Source organism: Ascidiella aspersa, chromosome 3, assembly GCF_963924565.1.
Source record: "Ascidiella aspersa chromosome 3, kaAscAspe10.2, whole genome shotgun sequence".
NCBI lineage: Eukaryota > Metazoa > Chordata > Ascidiacea > Phlebobranchia > Ascidiidae > Ascidiella > Ascidiella aspersa.
In genome coordinates this window covers 5673271-5694618 of record NC_139449.1, presented here as the reverse complement: position 1 = coordinate 5694618, position 21348 = coordinate 5673271, and the positions used below count along the sequence as shown (strand labels likewise).

The following is a 21348-nucleotide window of genomic DNA, read 5'->3' as shown; positions in this document are numbered from 1 at the left end:
AGATTTGTTGTCAACGAGTATTACTGATGCGTGACTGACTGCCGCGAGTTTCGTAGCTAGGTACGTTAAAAGAGTCACGTACACCACGAAACAGGGTTGCCAGACGGCCAAAGCTGAGAAATTCGGCTATTTTAGTACCACAGCTGCACAGCACCCTTTAAACAACTAAAGCAACCCACCTAATTTGGGTTAGAGTGCGAGTTAGTGTTTGGGTGTTGGTGGGTCACGTATTATTATATTTATTGGTTAATAATAATACTTGACCCACCCTAACCCAAACGCTAACCCCACTAATGTGCGTTGTGGTAGGATTCTAGAGGGTTCCTCTTTTTCCCGGAATTTTTTCACTTCCGGGAAACGGGATTGAAAGATTCCCGGGAATCCTGACGAAATTTTCGTGTCTGTAGTATTGCTTCTGCAATCTTACAAGACCTTCTCGTATTAAAGGCTGCACCCTTATTTGTTTTTATTTAGAAAACAGTTTTGCTTTTTTTTTAAGTTTTGCTATGTTGCTGAATAACCGGGATTATAAAAAAAATTCCAGGGATTCGGGATCATTATTTCGCGGGAAATACTGCGAATTTCTGTTGAAACATTCCCAGAGAGGAACCCTAATTCTAGATTAACGTCGGTATATGAGAACTTGTACAGTTGTTTCAGCAGGAAAGCTCAGCAATTAGGTATTAATAATTCTGAATCTTAATAACACGTTTATTACTTTCTCCACATAAATCACTATGCCATTACATTCTCCATATAAATCACTATTGCCTTTATGTTCAGCAGTTTATTAAGTAACTTGTGGCAATGGGAAGTTATGGCGGTCATGTGTTACCTGGATCTTTCTTTTTGATTTTTGGCATTTGGTATGCATTCAAGTATGCCAAGGTCTACCTAAGGTAGGTATTTTATCTAATGAATGCAATTAAGCATCGCTTTGATTTAATACTGCCAACTTATACATTGATTTATTCTGTATAATTGTAGGGTCTATTTTAATATTTTAGTAATTTTGTACAAATATTTACCTTTTACTTTTGGTTTAAAAGTCGCTACCTCTAAGTCTAAATAGAAAAGAGATTATTTTATTTTAGATGTTATTTATCTATGTTAATTCAGGTTCTAATAATAAATTTTGTACCCATGTGTCTCCATATATAATTAACATTCAAACTAAATAGACCGATGAAACATGTGTTTTGTAAGACAATGAAAGCTTTACCTGTTTTGCTGCGGTTCTTTGGTTTGTCACCTTAACAAGTGTAACTTTAAACTGTATAGCTCGCGTCAAAACTCCAAGGCAGGTGGCCTTTTCTACTGCTGTCGAAACCGCATACCTTGTTCAGGATTGATGATCGAAGGAGTCATAAAAATTGTCATGATCACTATAGGTAAGAATATTTATTACCAGTTTAGTGTAAAAAAATAAAATGAAAATGCATGTGGCATTACCTTTAGTGCACTTTTCTTTCTGGTCTTATAGTATTTGGCAGTTTTAGCGACTGGTACCATGTCAGTTAAAATTTTTCAAATTTTTTTTGTATAGAAACATCCATTACTAACATTTTCAATAAAGTTAGTGAAAACAAGAATATTTTCGCCAGGATTTCTAGACTTGGGCAATGTTTTATTTTTACAGGTATGCTGGTTGAATTGTTTTACCCCGGGGCGCCCATGGGTCACCTCCATTCCGCAGAGGGTGGTTTCACTCACCCCATGAATTGGCAGCATTCCACCATGTACTTTTTCTTTGGTTTGTCAGGGATTTGTGACATTATTGCATTCACAGCATCGCATGTGATACCTCCAGGCAAGTTGCCCATCTATATATTAGGGCAGTGGTTCTCAACCTTTTATGGCTTGCGGCACCCCTCATAAATAATAAATAGGATGAGAACTGTATGAGGGAGGGTAGGCTTTAAATGCTGGATTTTTAAAAATGATTTGTCATGCTCCAAATGTCATTTAACTTTCTTGTTGGTTTTTAAAATACTTTTTATATTAAAGTCATTATTGGTTCGCTTAAACTAAGGTCTTGACCGGCTTGGTGGTGCCCTGGCGCTCTTTATCGAAGGCTTTATATTTTTCTTTCACCTTCACGGAAGATCGAACATCGACACTAGAGTGCACATCTTACTGGTGAGTTCTAGATAATTTATAAGTAGGACGATTATATTTTGACCTAAAAATATATTATTTTGCCAAAATTTTGCCAAATTAGAAATACATTGATTTAAACAATATATTGTTATAAGAAATACCGCTTGTGTCTTGTCGTCATCGACCACACGTTTTTGATGTATTACTGACTACCAGTCGACACAAACCAGTTTGTCTTCGGGTTTATGCAAAACTCATACAAATGCTTAGTCGAATGTAATATGAAATAATTTTGACAAATTCAAGTATTAATTTAAATTTTCCAATTTAAGTATAAAATAAGTCAAAAAATAATTGCCCTATTTAAAAGCAAAAAAATAAAAAAAAGCTGAAAAAATTTGATTAATTGTGTTCTCAGGTGCTAACAGTGTGGCCAAGTGCTATAGTGGCAATGATGGAATGTTTTGTGATTAACAAACGCAATTCTCTCCACATCCTTGAAATGATCCACTCAACGCTACTCATAGCACAAGGGACATGGTTTTGGCAGGTATTAGCCCTAAAAATCATGTTTTAAATAATGTACATACTCATTGGAACATTTGCATGTTAGGTTTGTTTCTGCTATTGACCTATTATATTTACTTAACAAAGCATCAATGTGTAGTGCAGTCATTTAACTGCTTACTTAGAAATAAATCATTAATTATTATTTGTGTATTGTGTAATACTAGAACCATGTCCAATATGCTTGTCTATTGTTTGGGCAGAGTCATGGGTCACGAAATGACAAATTTCGTATGAATTTTGTTTGAATAATTGGATAACAACAAGGATAGGTATTGTTAGTTACGGGCCTTTTGAGTGTCATAACTTTACATGTTCCAGTAAATGTTTTTTTTTTTTCAATGAAAAAGTTTTCCGTGTGTTATTTTTTGGGTCTTGTAATACTGAAAATGTTTAGCAACTTGCGGATCTAAAACCATCCACGATCGTAACACAATAATTAATCACGTCACTCCAATCTACAGTATAAGTGGTGTTCAGCAGCAATTGCGTGTATTTGCTCGAGAACAGGTCGCCTACATTCTATACCCACCCCACGGTACTCCTTGGGACCCTTGCATGGCACCAGATCATTCAAACGGCAGTGGATCGTTGCAAGAAAAACACAAGAGAAATGCTGATATGGGTGCCAGCGATTCCATTGGTAAGGTAGAAATATTTCGCAATCTGGAGTTCCAATTGTGGTAGTGTTATGTTTTTTTGACGAAACTTTGCTGCGATTGAAGTTCGTTGTTTTAGTCACCTGAAAGTTAGCATCGTCTAATGTAAGTCGGTTGAAAGTGGAATGTGCTAATATTTATTTTGGATGTTTAAGTTTGGATGTTGTTGATTTATTTTCAGAGATTCGTAATTTAGCACAGTCGCTAAAGTTTCCTGATTAAAAAACGATTATTACAATTGTGGGCCAAATAAAAATTACAAAAGATACAAAAATATGTAAACATTCAAAAAACATGGAAGTCATTCTTTTGCGACACAGTTTAACATATAACATATAATTTACCAATAACTGTTTCGTTTGTTGTATTCGACGTATAACCGTTGTATAAAACGCTTAAAATAACATCGGTTTAAACTTTAGTTATTTCGACGGTCGTTTCCAAAGAACAACACATACATTTCCTATGACCCTTGTTTGCCTTTGGTTAAACCCAAATGACGTGTCAGGTTTAGAACTATTGACATAGCGTGGTTACGCCGCCAGGGCCCGTGGCAGCAGTCACGTAAGCAGCGCTCAAGTCCAACTGTGATGCTTCCTAATAAAACAAAACGCGGAATTCCCAAAGCGAAACGATTTTAAATGCAAATATTTACTTTTGTGGGTTCTTAGGAAGCCCACACGACATTATGGACCGAATCAGTATGTAGATTAAATATTTTTCGTGCCAGCAAGACAAGGCTAGGAAAATTTATAGCTTGGAGTGAGGTTCGAACCCACAACCACATAGTTTTAAAGGTGATGCATCGAAACGGTGTTTAAAATTTCTCCCAAAATTATCTTAAAGTATAGCCTGCTGATGCCACTCCAGCAGAGAATGATATTTATACATGTAAATGAAATAGTTGCCGTAAATATATTTCTAAGCGGTAATCAAAGCCCAACTTTTGAAGAAAAAAAGGCCTTTGCTCATATCCGAATCATCGTCCAACCGTCTAGTTATTGCTGCTGCATCCTGTATGTATAGATATTGCTGCTACATCCTGTATGCAGCTTTCGCTTTGAAACTGACATATTATTTTCTAACGTTGGTTTGGGAAATCAACATTATTACCCTTGGCTCGACTAGACCTCATGTTCATCTCAAAAACTCTACAGATCACAACCCATAATATCGCACCTAACGCAACAAAATCAACTTAAAAAAGGCCAACACTGTTTTTTAGACTTCAATGAAGCGGGCGAAACAGTAGCTTTCGAGAAACTTCAGATTTGTTGGGTTATTGATAACTTTCGGAAAATATCATATTTGTTTGAGTGTTTGTAACTTTCGAAAGGTATCCAATTTTTTGTGCTGGCCTGAGAGCCTTCTTTGTGTCTTTTAAAAATATATATTGTAAGTTATTTTAAGATTTTGTGTTCTTTAATTTTTGTTCAAACCTAACATAGCAGTTACAGCTTTTTTTCGTAATATGCACCATGTTTTGCACAATCATCTGGCGCCTGACGCAGCAAAATAGACTTGAAAAAAAAATTGTACTGTTTTTTTAGACTGCAACGAAGCGGGCGAGATGAATTTGATGTTCATCACTCTTTTCTGGTCTTGGCACATTGCCGCCTGCTTTTTCTTCGTCGGATTTGTGTACTTCCTGGTGTATAAGTAAGTGTGATTTTTGTTATGCCCAATCTTATGGGTTTCGAATATATTGGCTTTGAGTGGCAAATTGTCGAAATGGTTTGCACTCAATTTGAACTCCCAAATGTCAAAACGAAATTCACAAAATCTTAATCGCGCTGGCCTTTGTTGTTTTTAGTTGGCCGCTCGGCCACAAGTAGATCCCAACCTTTTCCTTGTAAGCCGTATATCAACCTCCTGAAAATGAAAAAGTTTAAGTTCGAATTAGAGGTCGACCGTTATCACTTTTGCATACCGATACCGATATCCGATGCCCGATTTTTTTTATTTACATTAAATATGCTCAAAATTTAAATCATTTGCGAATACCATCCAAATAACAATGCATTTTTCAAACCAGTGTTTAATAAACTCATATTTTACTTGTTAGCTTGGCATGATGTTAAGATCTTTTTTGGAATGAGAAATGTAAAATAAATTTATCATAATTTTGTAGAAAAATATCAGTCCAACCTTATGTTGGTAGAAGCCAAATATCGGCCGATATTATCGTTAAATTCATATATCGGTCTATCTCTATAGTTAGCAGTTAGCTTTGAACTTACAGAAAACGTCTTCCATTTTCAACATAATTTCCTCTAGGTTTGACATTAATAGATTAATCGATTTGGTAAAATCACTGATTGTATGTGCGATGTCCTATACTATTTTTTTTAATTTATCCAATAAGTTTATTAAGTCAGAACTTCGGAAACTGTTTTCAAATGACTTGACTTGTTTTGAGACAAATTACTCGAAATTATGAGAAATTACCTACATTATTATCAAGTGTTGTAATATCAAGTATTGGTCCTACACTTTTAGACGTAAAAAGTATGCTTGATTTTGGCTATGCGAATATTGTTAGTCATGGAATAAGGTCACCAACTTTATAAGTTTAGCATTTACTTTTGTGCCAATGACTTGCGATTTGACGTCCGTAACTGACGACTTGACTGGAGACGGACTTGTAAGTTATCGAAAATGAAAAAATGTTCAGACACCAACTCTTCAAGCCTACATGGTTTCATATTATGCGTAGGCTTAATTAATGTTTTAAATCACTAAAGTTACAAACTTTTAATACAAAGACTCAAGATTATATTTTTAATTTTCATCTTCAAGATTCCTTAAAAAGCGCGGGCGTCTAGATCCATCCTTTGTTAAAGGCTACTCTCGGATGAACGGCAAGTTAAACTCGAGCACTCCACTTAACAGCGGCTTGCTTTCAAATGGCGAAGAAGAAGACGAATTGTGAAAAGTTTCCGTCGATTTCTTTCGGGAAAATCTTCTTGTTTGGACTTCGCTTTCGCTTATTTTTCTATTCTTCCGCACTCGTTGGAAAAAAAAGGGGTAAAAATTTTGAAACGGCCTGCGGAAAAAAACATATTTTTTCATATTTTGCGCTCTTTGTGAAAGAGGTTAAACATGTTTATCATCATGCATGATGAAACAAAAGGCGGTAAAACCGTTTTTTTTTCACTCTTTGTCAAAAAAGTTAAAATTTTTAAAACGGTATGCGGTAAAACCATGTGTTGTTTATGTTTTTCGGCACTCTTTGTAAATAAGGTTTAAAGCGCTGTAACACCCCTCTGTAAAACCGTATTTTGTATTTTCCCTCACTTTTTATGAAAAAGGTTTGTTCATTCCGCATTTTGCTAGACGCTTATACTATACGAAGGACTGAGTGTATTTGTATACCATTCTGTACGTATTATCACTCCATGTAAATATTTTGAACGGCCGGTCCTGCTGTAGTGGCCTTTTGTCAAACACTGTTACGTTTCGCTATTTTTTTTAATTAAATCTTTATATGCATGTATATATTATATATATAATTTATATATAGATATATAATTGTCCGCAATAATGGTCGCTTTCTATCTATCCGATGCATTTGAGCTGTAGTTTTGTAGTAACGCGCAATCATGAATTGACCAAAGGTGCAGTTGTACATGAGTGCGGAACATTAATTAATTTCAGCAACTACAGGATATAAAAATGTTTATTTATTTCCAACATTTATCGCTCCCCAATTTACATTTTTGTGTGTGGCATTTTTGCACTAATTTGGTGACTTATTGTCATGTAAATGTGTGTATATACTACGACATATATATATTTTTTAAAGTTCATTTTGTTGACAATTGGATAAAGGATATATATAAATCATCTTGAGTATAACACATAAATGTTAAACGTTGAAAAAATACAAACTTATACAACAGTGCTTGCATGTTTAGAAACGTTTGTGAACGATAAGTTGTTTATAGTTTTACACATACATTAATTTCCAAATTAAGTAATATTTTAGGCTGAAACATATCTTTGTATGTAGGGCTAAATTACTAGTAGGCTATGTAAAATTATTTGTTGACCCAGGTTTTATGTTTTTAAATCAACAATATTGTCACCCAAGAAAGTTTAACATATTATATTTCTTATTTAAGTCACCGATCCATTATCTTGATTACCCAGTAGCTTATTTCGACAAGTTACCACAGTTGTCCTCAATTTCGTATGTTGCTATATATATAACTTAAAAAATATTACTTGTTTGGCTAGAGTGATTTTGTGAACTACTATAAAATTGCTTTGCAATTTTGTTTTACAAATGAGGTAGCGCGACGAGTATTTTGGATTACAATTGTGCCTTATAAATATTTCGCATCGCTTGAAGAATGTATATAGTGTTGAGTTGCACATTAACAATACGTACATACAACCAAAATTATTCTGTATATCACCTTCAAGTTGTACGATAGAAAAAAAATTGTAAAAAAAAATTTATAAACGACCGAAGACTTGAGTCAAAAGTTTAGAAAGGTATGAAACTTTTTTGACAAATTTGGCCGGTTACCACAGAATGGTAAAGTTTCTATGCCGGCTGCGCACATTGCGTGAAAAAGCATCCGGGTCTTTCTTTTCTCTGCCAGGATAGTCCAGAGGTGTATCGTTCTTCGAGCTAAGGCCGTAATAAATATCGGCGACGTGCACCGTATTTCTAGTCCATCCAACCTCGCCAAGCAACTAAAATGGAAAACTCTGAACTCGCCTGCGTCTATGCAGCCTTGATTCTTAACGACGATGACATCGAAATCACCGTAAGCCGTTTTAGCTACGTTACCTCCATTCATCAATTGTCATTTGATTTGGGGTCATTTTTTCCTTGAATTAACTTTGAAACCTGTGACTTGCACATTAGGGCTGGTAAAACAATGTATATTGTCACTGGTCATTTGATTTTTGTAACAATTACTATTACAAAAATAAAATATACGTTTTAAAGGCGCTGGTCTAGAATCCTACCACAACGCACATTATTTGGGTTAGGGTGGTTAAGCAATAATATTAAATATTGTGCATTGGTTACCTTTAACAAAACACTAATTGCCAGCCTATCCAAAATATTGTGCGTTAATTACCCTCACCCAAACATTCTGCGTTGCTTTAATAATTGTTTCAATACTGTGGCAGGAGTCTAGACCAGCAACCAATATCTTGGCTTTATTACAGTTGCAAAAACATGCCATTTGTTGATTACTTCACAACACAGCTAGTTTCCAGTATTACTAATAGTTCAGTAAACTCATGGTTTTGTGGGTTTAGTATGATATGTTATTTTAACATTTATTTAACTCGTTCACATATTTCTTCATTTCTCAAAAAAAAAATGCTGATGCTTGTCCTACCACTTTTTTAGAGTGAAAACAAGTTGTCAAAATGAAATTGCTAGAAATACACATTGGAAAGTAAATAAGAGTACTTACCAATCAAGCGATAACTCGCGCACCCCAACCCAAATTATCTTGGCTATATAAACTCTTGTCTGAGAAGGAGAAAGCCAGTATGCAGTTTATGGCCCTTCACTCCAAGATTTGGATGTGCAAAACAATTTTGAGATGTGAGATTAACCTTAGTTGAAAATCCTACCAAAATTTTGCTTTTTCATGAAGATTAAGTGTGCGATATACCAATTAAGGTGCACTCAATTTAAAAAAAAAATTTGTTGGTGTGCACCTGTTACAGAATGCAGACTGGTGTGGTACCATCCCTAACTGAAACAATGTTAGCAATATAAACCCCCAGATAAAAATGTGGTAGGATTCCAGACCAGCGTCAATATTTCTACTTATTTTCTAAGGGTAAAGATAGTTAATAACCAATGTTATATTAAAATAATATTTTTTTGTAGAGTGACAAGATCAATGCCATTCTAAAGGCGGCCAATGTCACAATTGATTCCTTCTGGCCTGGTCTTTTTGCAAAGGTTTGTAAAGTCAACTACTAAAATTTTCAACTATTAGATTTGTTTTAAAATAATTTTTATTTGTGTTTATTAGGAGTTTCATTATGTTAAAATATGCTTTTGCATTTGTAATTTATTAGTCAATCGAATTAGAAGTGCAAAATAGTTTTCGACCTGTTGAAAGCTTTTAAGATTATTTTTGTTGCAATGATGAAACCTTTTAGCGCTTACTGACTTTTGATGCACATTTTTTCTCTATCCCTCTGAGCAACGAAAAATATTGCACTGTGCCGATTGTATTTTTCAAATGTCCTGTTCAGACATTAACCAATTAAATTAAAAATAAATTGCAACAGGCTCTGGAAGGTGTTGATGTTAAAGCCCTGATCTGCAACGTTGGTGTTGGCAGTGGAGCGCCAGCTGGTGGTGCCGCGGCTGCTGGAGGTGCTGAAGAAGCAAAGGAAGAAGGTAGTATTTGCCAGTTTGTTGTAAAAATATACAACAACATAGGGATGCCAGATTCTTTTAGTATCTTTTTTCCAAAAAAATATACAAAACGTGCAGCTGCCAGATACAGTAACAAATTTCTTTACTACATCTTTAAATGTTCAAGCCTTAGTTACCTTATAAATTTTCTTTTAGTGTTTTGTTTCCGAAAAAATTTACCAAAACTACGATGCCGGATACAGTAACAAGTAATGTCTTTACTTCACTCAAACAAGTAAATGGCTTCAGCTTTAAATGTAGAAACCTTGTTACCTTATACATTTGTATAGTGGTTTATTTCTAAAAAATTTAACAAAAAAGTTCAGCTGCAGGATACGGTAACAAATAATCTCATTACCTACAGTCAAACAAGCAAATGGCCCATCTTCAGATGTTAGAACCTTAGTTACGTTATAAATTTTTTTATGGTTGGTTTCCAAAAAAATTGACAAAAATTACAGCTGCCGAAAACAGTAACAATTTTTTTCACATACCCTGCAACCAAACAAGCAGATAGTTTCTTTACATGTTAGAAACCTTGTTAACTTTTTTAGTGGTTTGTTTCCAAAAAATGACAAACAGTCAAGCTGTGGAATACAGTAGCAAATAATGTCATTACTACAGTCAAACCAGCAAATGGTTTCAGCTTGAGAAGTTAGCACTTTAGTTACATTTTATAAAAAAAATTCTAGGAAGTTTATTGCTTAATGTATGATAAAGATTAAACTAAGTGACTTAGTAAACCGAAAATCAGTTTGTTTGTATAAATTTTCGGGTTTTTTTGTACTGAGTTCAATCTTTATCATTGATGTGCATCCAGAATCGTTTGTTTTCACCATATGGATTCAGGCAGATTTTGTTATTGGAAAAAATACTTTGATTAATGTAGGATATTAATATTTTCGTAAAAAATTATTGCTTAATGTTGGATATGTTGCTGTTGGCTAACCCTGCGGTAGGTGTTCCCAGTCTACCTTTGTTGAACCCTTTATAGCTACTGTGAATGTAAACAACTTTAAACAAAACCTGAATATTGGCAGATGTAAGAAATTTGACACTAGGGAGTAGATTGAATATAACTTGCAATTTTTAAATTGCCACCACTGTTTTTTTTAACCCTTTAACAACGCAACTTTTGAAAATTAGAACCAGCTTTAAATACGTGAATTTACCAAAACCCTGTTTTTAGTAAAAGAAGAAAAGAAGGAAGAGTCTGAAGAGGAATCCGATGACGATATGGGATTCGGTCTCTTTGACTAAATTAAAGGTAAGTTTCTAAAGTCTTATTACAATTCCCCCAAATAAAATCTGTGGTTTATAAAACCTGGTTTTAACGTTTTAGTGTGCGCATTCTTTTTAATGAAATAAAACATTCCACAACCTGTAGATGATAACGATAAAAAGGCAGAAATAATTCTCGTTATACAACTCGCGAATCCGGCTCAAAAGTTTGGAGAGCTTTTGTTTAATTAGTTCTCTAACTAAAAGGTGGATAAAGTGTTTGAACTCGTTATTTTTTGCTTGTTGCAATTCAACTGTGTTCACATAATGATGGATTCCACTTCGAATTTGTACGGAGTTTTGCTGTTTAAGGCGTATTTACCACTGGTTGGACATAAAACAAATCTAAACATTTTAGCTACTTGTCCCTCTGTTTGAGGGCCAGTTTGGTTGTAATGATGAAGCTAAAAAGCGCATTCTGATTTCTGATGCATTTTTTCTCTATCCCTCTGAACAACCAAACACGTCCACCTAAATTAGAAAATGTTGCTGTTTTGACTTCGCAGTTCTAATCAAACTTTATTTTTCGTGCAGAGTTCAACGAAACGTCAAATAAATGCGAATCGTCGTCAAAGTGTGTGGTTTTTAGAGTGCAAAGGAAAATAGCCAAGCTTTTGTTAAAGCTTTAAAGAACAACTGATCTAGTATTTTAAGAGAGTTAACGGTTTTATGTTATCCACAAAATGTTTAGTACTCCTGGATTGATGTACGAAAACCTTAGTTCGGCCGTATGAAATGCAAGCTGTTAGTTTAGGCCCAGAAAAAAATTCTTTACGTATACGAATTGTACACTTTTCAGCAGCAAACAAATTAATAATATTCCCCCCTGCCTATTATCATGGGTATGATTTTATTCGGCGCTTTTCATCCTTTAAAAAAAGAACCGTTCACACTTTTTTAATTCAGTTTTCATTCTCTTGAATCAAGCACATTAAGTTTGCAGCTGTCAGTTTTTTTCTATTTTTAAAACTACAGTGGAAGGTATTATGGCTTTTCAAAGTTAAAGATTACAATTGAAATTCGAGGATTATATTTTCAAATTCCCCTAAAAAATCGAATTATACTTAATTTTTTCAACCATTTTTAACTCTCAAATTATTTCGATCAGAACGTCAATGGAAAACCTGTGTGTGTTAATCTTCGAAACCGTAATAATCACAAACAAGTCATTCCAGTCAAAAAGTTTAATTGAAATTCTTGTTTTAACTGAGAGACTAAAAATGCTGTTGGCCAAAAATTAGCTGCGTTTTGCTCTAACTAATTCATAGATTAGAAATCTAGTATTCTAGTTGACCAATTCTGACCTGTAACGCATAAGCTGGCGCATCAACTTATTTGATTACCGTATTTACATCCGCATTATAATTTTTTAATCCGAACAAGTGCGTACCATTCCACGGATTGAAAAGCACTGCTTTCATACACGAACTATACGACGAATTCACCCAAAGGACTCCGGTAGTGGCGAATGACCGAAAGGTTTTGTCGAGTCGGCTGACTCCTATTGTGGATCACGACACCCCTTTTAGCGTATTGCTGTGTAACCTGTCCACCGAATTGTTACGCTATTTGATTGTTGGTCATACTGTTATATATTTCCGGCCTTCTTAGCTTAGTGTTTCTTTAATCTGGGCTGCACCTTGCGAGAAACTGTGGTTTAGCTGCCACATAGGCTGAGTAGAATACGAAAATAGAGTGGTGAAAATATATCTGAAATTTAACACTCCACAGCAAGTTGAATCTTTCTCGTATGTTACGCAGCCTTTGTGGACTAAAGCCAAAGAATGACCAGAAATATATATCGGGATGTTTCACACAGTCAAGGAACGTCTTTAAATCGTAAGGTTCCAAACGCAAAAACGCCTTTATATCGTAAATTCACGAACTAATAGACAGTAGGCCTCGGCTTTGGGTTAAACCACTCTACCAAATTAGCTTAAACATACTAGAAACACAATACACAAATTCGCGCGATTTTTAATATTTTCGCCAATATTAGGTTTTATAGGCTATTTGAATGTTTTGCGCTATTTGCTGGCATTTGCGAAGTTCACTTGTCGGGGCCCAACGGCGCACCCATTTAGTTGTACGCGGAAAATATCGGTTACACACTTTACGCAGCTGTGTTTTTTTTTGCCGCACTGCGCGATTGGGCCAGGCCAGTATCCAGGCACATTTCAGCCAAGTGATTCAGCCTGTATCTCGCAGATATAGGCTCTACTTCAGTGATCTTCTACTTTTTTTTGGTTTGGTGAAACCTTCAAGTTTTTGTGACAAACTCGTGCACCCTGTTAACTAGAAAGATAAACTGAGTTAAAATAGGGCTACATATTGAGCAACCAAAAAGAGGGCATTTTTGCCGGTAAGTAGAATTGTAACGTTTGAGTTTGATGATGTTTTACATTTTCTTGTAGTTGCAGGCAAAATTACAAAGCAACAAATCAAATTTATTTTTCAGATTCAGCCCATGAATACTTTGCGGTTCCCTTAACTTTTGCCAAAAAGGAATAATCATTTTTAACGAGATCGTAAAATTGTTTACACGTTATATCATTGAAATTTTATACAACCGTCAAGATGCCCGAAACTGATCCAACAAATAGGCTGTCTATTTCTTTGCGCCATTGTGACTGCATCACAGAAAATATGCGTTCAACATTTGCATTATGGGCCATAATGCTAAAGTAAAATTGCATGATCTTTAACTGTTCACTCAACATTTCTTCTGTTTTGGAGTGCTGGAAATATTGCTGGACATAGATATTATAGAAGGATACGCCTACAAAACTCACACCTTTGATTTATTAGCCTAATGGGCCTTTTTTACATGTGAGTTTCTGTTGCAATTTTCTGGCGCAATGTTTGCAACTAACAACCAAGAAGGTAGGGAAGGTAGGGGAAAATACAGCGTCTCGCCTAAAAGTCTTGCTAAAAGTATAAACATCTAACTCGAAATGCAAAAAAACGGACATTTGGGCATTTTTGAGCGTCCTCCAAAGACCATTCATTTTTCTTCAGAAAAGAGGACAAATCCTCCCAAGAGAGGACATATGGTAGGTCTAGGTAAAAAGCGATATGAAAAATCATTATTCTAATGTTAATTAAACCGAGAGGAGCTGCCGAAGTTTTATTTAAACACTGTCGGCGAGAGTTCTATCATGGCTGCAGGCTGCTTGCGAGTACTATTGCCTGTCATAAAACAGCATTCACTGTTAAATATTAATATTTCATTGAAAGTTTGTGATGCACTCTTGTATACCTTTTCGTACTGGTTCACCCCATCCATAATTTGGTGCACACTAGGGTGTACCGTGGACACCAGTTGAAGAGCACTGGTATAGACTATATGTATAAATTTTGGAGTGTATAAAAGACCGATCCTAAACTTCTACTATGGCACCTAAAATAAAATCTGTTTTAGTATGATTGCACTGTTAATGTTTTAAAGTCACTCTTCAGCAACGACATGTCAACCTTTTGATGATGTTGAAAAATTAATTCAGACTTTTGTCATTTCACAGTGGTTGATTAAAATCAAGCAACAGTCCGGTTCTGGTTATGTTCGGGATAAAAACGCGTTCAGTTTTATTTAAATATAAAACTATTCATCAAAAGAAAGAGAATATTAGCTAAAGATCACTGAACAGTAACAGCGCATCGTTTTCTTAGTAACCCATAAAATACAGTATTTGTCGTCATATTTCGCACGTTGTAAAGTGTAGACAGATAACATTGTTTTTTTTAATTCGTAATAAATGTTTTGCCAACCCGGCTTCTCAAATGTTTAGTTCAGTGCGGATAGAAAAATAAAGAATAAAGCCCGCATAAGCATTAGTTAAAACCGCTTTACAAATTCATGGTTTGCTTTAGTTAGACTGCTTTATTTAAAACAAATAGGCCTATGCGCGGTAGAACTAATGGTATGAAAAAAACACGAAAAACTCAAACAAAACAGTCAATTTTTTTCAGATAAAACACAACAGTTGATTGTATAGCGCAGCTGCTATTGGTGGTAGTTTTTTGCGGTCTCAGGAAGTACCAGATAGTGATAAAAACATATTCTTTAAAAATCTTAGATTGTTTAAAATAGAAAAGAAGTCTACAGTCATAAAAACATCGTTTAGTAGCCATCACCAACAAAATACTACAGAAACGAAACTGAGGGGGTGGGTCAGATTAATGAGTCTTCATTTATATAATTGCCAAGATGAATCGACCACACTCCTTCAGGATTTGAGATGGCCTGTCTTCGTGAGGCCAGATAGGTCCAATTCTTTCCTTTAGTTCAGATACATGAACAGTCAATTTTGCTGTCTTCAGTCACAAAAGCACTCGAGTTTGCTGTCTGAGTAAAAGCTGTAAAAGCCTCATTTTATATTGATTGAACACGCTATTTATAGACGAGAATCAGTTAAGAAAATTTCTGCGAACAAAGAAAGATTTCCGTCATTAATTCTTATAATACTTAACAAAATACCACGTGACAAAAAGGGCGTATCTCAAGCCTTTTTCACACTTATTTCTGACGCGAAACATACAATTTTTACGTCAAAATGCGATTGCGAAACAGCTTCTGACTTCAGTTAAATGTCAACAGTTTGAAATCACACGACCGGGGAAACCGATTAATGTTCAGACCGCGGTGTTTTGAAAACATATGCTAAAACGGATATAAATGCCTTGACGCATAAAAATTGGTGTCAGCAATTTGAATTTTTGCAAATTCGCTGCAAGGATATCGCAAACATTAGAATGTGGTTACAAGAAATCTACGTAACGGAATTTTACCGAAAACTTTCCGTTTATCGTTTGCACATAGGCTGCAAGAAGTAACGCAAACATTGAAAGGATTGCAAAGAATTTAGGCCATAGATTTTTACTGAAAATTTTCCGTTACGACACATCGATTAAAACAAAAATTCTCTGTGTAAACACAATATGACGAAGTTGCTGCTATAAAACCAACATTGTCGTTAAATATACGTGATCATGTAATATTAGTTTGACTTTGACGCTGCCTTGAGTCGTTTCGTGCAATTTCCGATGTTAAAATGGAGGATCTAAATAATACAATAGAAGGATTTTTTCAGTGTTTCATAAGATGTTAAAGTCGATGCAGATATTCGACTCATTTCAGTGTCAAGTATAGCACAAAAAGCGATTTTTAGTCAAAGCGATTTCAAGCGATTTTTAGAAAATAAAGTTATACCAAAGCAGACAACTGTATCGAAGATTTTTCTTAACTAATGGAAACTCGAAAACGCATACTTTCCTTTAAATTCGATTTTCAACAGGAAGAAGTTTACATGGGCGTACTTTTACTGCATGTTCTTATGTGCAACTGAAACATTTAATACAAATAGCTGTCAAGTTGTAACTATAGCAGCCAAGGATTAATTCATTTCGCACCATCGGCTGAGCTATAATTACCCTACATTTATGAGATAGCAGCATAACATACCATATTGTGAGCGGAACGGCAGAGGTAGAAAATAAAAAATGATAAAAATCTCCACTTCATTTACTTGTTGTAAAGAACAAACAAAAATAAAGATTTGATTTCAACCATCATGGAAACAAACACATAACCGAAAAATCTTACCTGCTGTGGAGAATTCTAAATACCCAACAGAAGAGGAATCAGAAGCGTTAAGACTAATGTTGTACAAGCGAGGGATGGGATTGGTTCGGAAGCTCATCGATAACTTAAATGAGTTAATGCTAATGTCTCTTTCATATCTATAAGATAAAAAAATTACATCTATAAAATATTATTCGGGTTCTCAAAAAATCTTGTTTGGAATAAATAAAACGAAGTTAATAATTTACATAATATTGCGAGCTTTGGATTTACGCTGTCAACAAAAAGAAAAAAAACAACAACTATATGAAAAGTAACAAACAAAAAAGTACAAGCATAGTAGGAATTTTAATTTCAAGAAGCTTTAAAATTTTTACTGCGTCTAACTAAACCCTCCAACCATTATGCTCCAAATACAATACGTTTATACTATGTGGCTTGTAACATATTACTATGCTGTAAAAAAAAATTACCTGAATGAAACTTGACTTTGATACACCGATGAAGAAGTGTTATAGCAACGAGCTGTAGAACACCACCCCGCCTCCTAAAGCAATGGTTTAGGATGGTTGACTAGATGAGTGTATATTGCATAGAATTGTACACTAAATTTAAATGAAAAAATACATGTCCATGATACTTACAACGTTGGAAATAAACCATTCCAAGCGAAAGCGAGTAGAACTTAATACAAATAATATGGAAGCCGTAATGGTGTTTCCTGGTAAGTACTTGTTCGATGAAGTTTCTAAGGCGAGCGGGTCTACCACTAAAATGGAAACTTTTGGTATTAACTATTATGCAATGTGTACAAGAAATCCGAATCAAATATAAACTTATCAAAACGTTTAAAAAATTGTTAGGAAACACTTATTCGGCAGTAAATAAACAAAAAACAAGGCTTTTTGAAAATAACATCGAAATGCTATTTGTAGAGGATTTTTGAAAATATAGTAGGCCTATTATGCACAATGTTCTTCATTTTTAGAATATTACATCGGGTTTAGACAGTAAATTGTACAAGAATCATAAGTTATAAAGGGAATGCACAACGGAATTTATTTTATTTTATCAACATGAAACATTAGGAGTGCTAACCATATTCAGATTGCGACTTAACCACCAAGGGATTGGACCAGTTAAACAGTTTTTGCGTTTTTAATTAAACTACTAGATCAGTGGTCCCCAACCTGTGGGTCGCGACCCCAAGTGGGGTCGCCTAAATTTTTTGTGAGAATTGTTTTCATAACTCCCCATATTCCCGCGGTTTTAGCACGATTTACGTATTTAGCTTTTTGTTTAAAATGAGTTAACACTAACAAATGTGACTGAGTGCATCTTCTTCATAAATTGCTGTTTTAAGATCTTAAGAGTTGTTAAATCAGCTACATGACATTCAACAAAAACTAGGCTTCTTTGATTAAGCGCATCGAATGTCGCACTTTCGCAAATAGTTTATTTACGACATTCTTTTATTGAGTTATAAAGGGGCTGGTTTTTCAAAAAATCGAATATTGTTATAAACTTGGGCAACGTGGTTTGCAGATATAAGAATAGGAGGGCTTTATTTCCCAATTATAACAGCGGACGCAGCCAAATGCATTTCGTATCACTCGTTTAAAGTAAAATACTTAAAAGGGTTCAGCAAATATGTACTTTTGGACTTTGATGCAATCTACGTACCCGGCCGACTCTGTATAATTTTGTTATTACACAAATCATTCCGTTTTCAACTACATGGCTTTGTAAATGTTTCAGCGCAATGAGCATAATATGGATTTTTCAGCGCAATGAGCATAATATTTAAAAACGAAACATCGTAATCGCTTGGAAGTAAAACAAAACATGCGGTTATGCACAGTTGAGCCGCGTTTACAGAAACTAGTGCATGGGTGGATAACCAATCAGATACCAAGAGCAACATTTTGCTTGGTTAACCGTTAAGAGCCACACCTTACACACATGGAACGAAAAGAATAGTCTATCACCCCATTCCTTACTAACTCCAAAAAGGGATCGCGCGAAGCGTGAAAAAAGTGTCTTTATTCGTTAAATAGACAAAATTTTAATTTAGAAGGAGACGCGACGCCTTGAATGAAAAAAATACACATTTCTAGATGTAATGTTGTATATCAATATTATTTGGGCATATTTTTTTTAAGCAAACAGTGGTTCTAAATCTAAACAGACAATAATCCATAACTTAACCAAAGAAAATCAAAATCCAATATAAGTGCAACAGGAATGTAAGAGCAGCATGATGCACGCGAGCTGCAGGTTGGCCACCCCTTGCTGCAGGTTTTATTCGTATCTGACACAAAATGGGGCCACAATATAAATTCTTATTTCATTTTAATTAAATTGGGGTCGCTTATGTTGGAGACCGCTGTACTAGATCCATTAAGTGTACAATTGTTATGTCTGCACCTGACATTGTTAGTGGACAGAAATACTCCACAAGCTAACAAAATAATAGAAACATGCTTTAATAAGGTTATAGTGTACTAAATTTACATACAAATCTAATTCTGACTTTTAAAACACATACTGACAAATCTTAAAGATACTTATCTTAATGTTACAAACAAAAAAAAAGTCATACATTAATCATCTTTACACCTTCCTATATAACGTCAATCAAAATAAAGATCAAACTAGTGGCACTTCTGAATAATCTGTACCATGTAACAGAGCAGAATTTTTTTAGATTACCAAAAAGGCACGAAAGATCTGTCTGCCATTGGCCATTATATTCACAGATTGATTGTAGATTTATGCCAGTATATCCAGCCATGCATGAAAAAGTGTGTTTGCTTTGGTATTCCATTTTTGCCGGAACATCCTGAATAAAGCCATCCCGTGTCACGTTTCCACAATCTGTAAGGTAATTTTTAAAAGTTTTACATTCTACAACCGTACAAAACTATGAAAAATTACAATGCTATTGAATCAAGAAACATACTACATTTTTTTACGGTAACTGTAAATTTGTGCATAGATTCTATTAAAATGTAGAAAGAATTAATTCCTTGCAGCCACGTGAATTTTAGTTTAATTGTTATGCATTAATTAAATACATAAATCTATATTTTTCTCAGAAGCAAATGACTAATAGACGAAATGTAAAAAATATCAATTATATGACAGACCCAATGAGATATATATGCACCTTATTTTAGATTCGTAAATGGCTTAAATACAAGCTGTGGAGTCGGATTCGCGAATCTGTGAAATCGGCACATTTGAAAACACATAAGGAAATCGGGTTGATTTTAATCGACTCCGCAGCCATGCGTTACATCACTGATCGGCAAACTTTTTTTGTTGTGGCGTAAAGTTCTCTTTTACCAGCTATTGAAGGCCCCCTACACAAAACCACTACAAAAACAGAGGGGGTTTCAGGATATTTGTTTAGAGTTAGAGGCTTTAGAATGACGTCACAAACTTACGTCATAAAACAATTGTTCTTGAAAACACCTGTTTTTATCATAGTTAAAGTTGACAAAAAATATAGTTTGACAGGCAATCTCAGCGCCATATTTGGCACACCTGGGCGAACTTGGCGCGCCGGAATGGGTTTTGGGTAATATCTCCAAAAGTTGTGACGATATAAAGTTGAAATTTTTACAAATTTTTTGTTTTGCCTAGACCAGGGTTTCTCAACCTTGGCCCTCGGCCCCTCTGGGGGCCACGGACCTGTCATTGGGGGGCCACGAGCATAAGTCTGTAACAATGTCGTGGCATTGAAAAACCCGTGTCACTATTTTTAATTTTGTTTAGTTAAACTCAAGCTTGCAGTGTTAAACCTTCTTTGACCTATTGTAACGCATTTATTCTTACACGTTACTATTTGCTATTTGTGAGAAGTTTTGCAGCAGTCGACGTCAAGCTTGCAATTCTTTATATGCTCGCCTAACTGCCAAACATTGGAATTAAAACTTGTGTTTTTCTAGCTTACTCAGTTTTTCTTTGGAACGTTGAACCAGCATTTTAAATAGTTGGTAAACCGCAAGTTAGAATGATAGCAAACCTAATACAAGCAAGTTGAACATTTTTTTCGTAAAACGCCAAATAACGATATTACCATTTGGTTTGGAGAGATAGGTTTGTTGTTGTTCCATTGATTAAATTTTGTATTAAAATTAATTGTGTTAAGTCAGGGGTGGGCAACATACGGCCCGCGGGCGAAATCCAGCCCGCCACCGCAAACTTGACCTATATTACAAACCACGAGGTCGTTCCCCATTATTTTTGGCTTTTTCAACTAAGTAAAAGCTAATTTTTTTGGCGATGTGTGCAAATCTTGTTCCTGCATCGAATGTAGCATGTAGTTTAGACCCCTTTCAACTGCAAAATAGCATACCGTACTGTGGTATGCCTGATTAACAGTCTTTTCGGTTGTTAATATAAAATGCGTCGTACACAAGTTGACACAGTTTAAATTTAACGGCCCACAGAGACCTTTCTGAGTTTGGTTTTGTTTCGCAACAAGAAAAGGTTGTCCACCCCTGTGTTAAGTGGTCAAATCAAGCTCAACAGAACGAAGGATAGTTGAATTGCACATGCTTTCAGAGAAGTTTACTATTGAAAATACGCTTTTACACATAGCTTAAAACAAGGTTTTGTGTTATCAAATGTCGAAAATTCGCAAATGGTGCGAGAGTAACGTCTCTTTTGGTTTCACAAAATTTTGACGAGATGGCCATAATTGTGCGTAATGTCTGCACTGCTCGTTGATGATGTCAAATGCG

The 21348-nt window shown here is 35.0% G+C and overlaps 2 protein-coding genes across 2 annotated transcripts; both read left to right on the top strand.

The window, feature by feature from the left end:
* The first annotated feature begins 782 nt into the window (after nt 1–782).
* Nucleotides 783–6543, top strand: LOC146158212 (transmembrane protein 45B-like). Its single transcript, XM_083385616.1, has 8 exons — nt 783–899; nt 1282–1391; nt 1640–1810; nt 2033–2139; nt 2519–2650; nt 3178–3292; nt 4877–4985; nt 6126–6543. Exons 1-8 carry the CDS (start codon nt 808–810, stop codon nt 6256–6258), a joined length of 969 nt encoding a protein of 322 aa, XP_083241742.1. The 5' UTR covers nt 783–807; the 3' UTR covers nt 6259–6543.
* A 1369-nt stretch (nt 6544–7912) lies between these two features.
* On the top strand, nt 7913–11590 carry LOC146158211 (large ribosomal subunit protein P1-like). Its single transcript, XM_083384658.1, has 5 exons — nt 7913–8104; nt 9196–9270; nt 9606–9717; nt 10925–11002; nt 11551–11590. Exons 1-4 carry the CDS (start codon nt 8036–8038, stop codon nt 10993–10995), a joined length of 327 nt encoding a protein of 108 aa, XP_083240784.1. The 5' UTR covers nt 7913–8035; the 3' UTR covers nt 10996–11002; nt 11551–11590.
* Nucleotides 11591–21348: the final 9758 nt, after the last annotated feature.

What these genes read in the sequence shown, in the direction of transcription:
- LOC146158212 (XM_083385616.1), top strand. Translation starts at nt 808, where the DNA reads ATGGGAAGTTATGGCGGTCATGTGTTACCTGGATCTTTCTTTTTGATT. An exon ending in TATGCCAAGGTCTACCTAAG is followed by an intron (nt 900 to 1,281) that starts GTAGGTATTTTA and finishes TAAACTGTATAG; the next exon opens with CTCGCGTCAAAACTCCAAGG. An exon ending in CAAGAGAAATGCTGATATGG is followed by an intron (nt 3,293 to 4,876) that starts GTGCCAGCGATT and finishes CTGTTTTTTTAG; the next exon opens with ACTGCAACGAAGCGGGCGAG.
- LOC146158211 (XM_083384658.1), top strand. Translation starts at nt 8,036, where the DNA reads ATGGAAAACTCTGAACTCGCCTGCGTCTATGCAGCCTTGATTCTTAAC. An exon ending in GGCCTGGTCTTTTTGCAAAG is followed by an intron (nt 9,271 to 9,605) that starts GTTTGTAAAGTC and finishes AAATTGCAACAG; the next exon opens with GCTCTGGAAGGTGTTGATGT. An exon ending in TGAAGAAGCAAAGGAAGAAG is followed by an intron (nt 9,718 to 10,924) that starts GTAGTATTTGCC and finishes CCCTGTTTTTAG; the next exon opens with TAAAAGAAGAAAAGAAGGAA.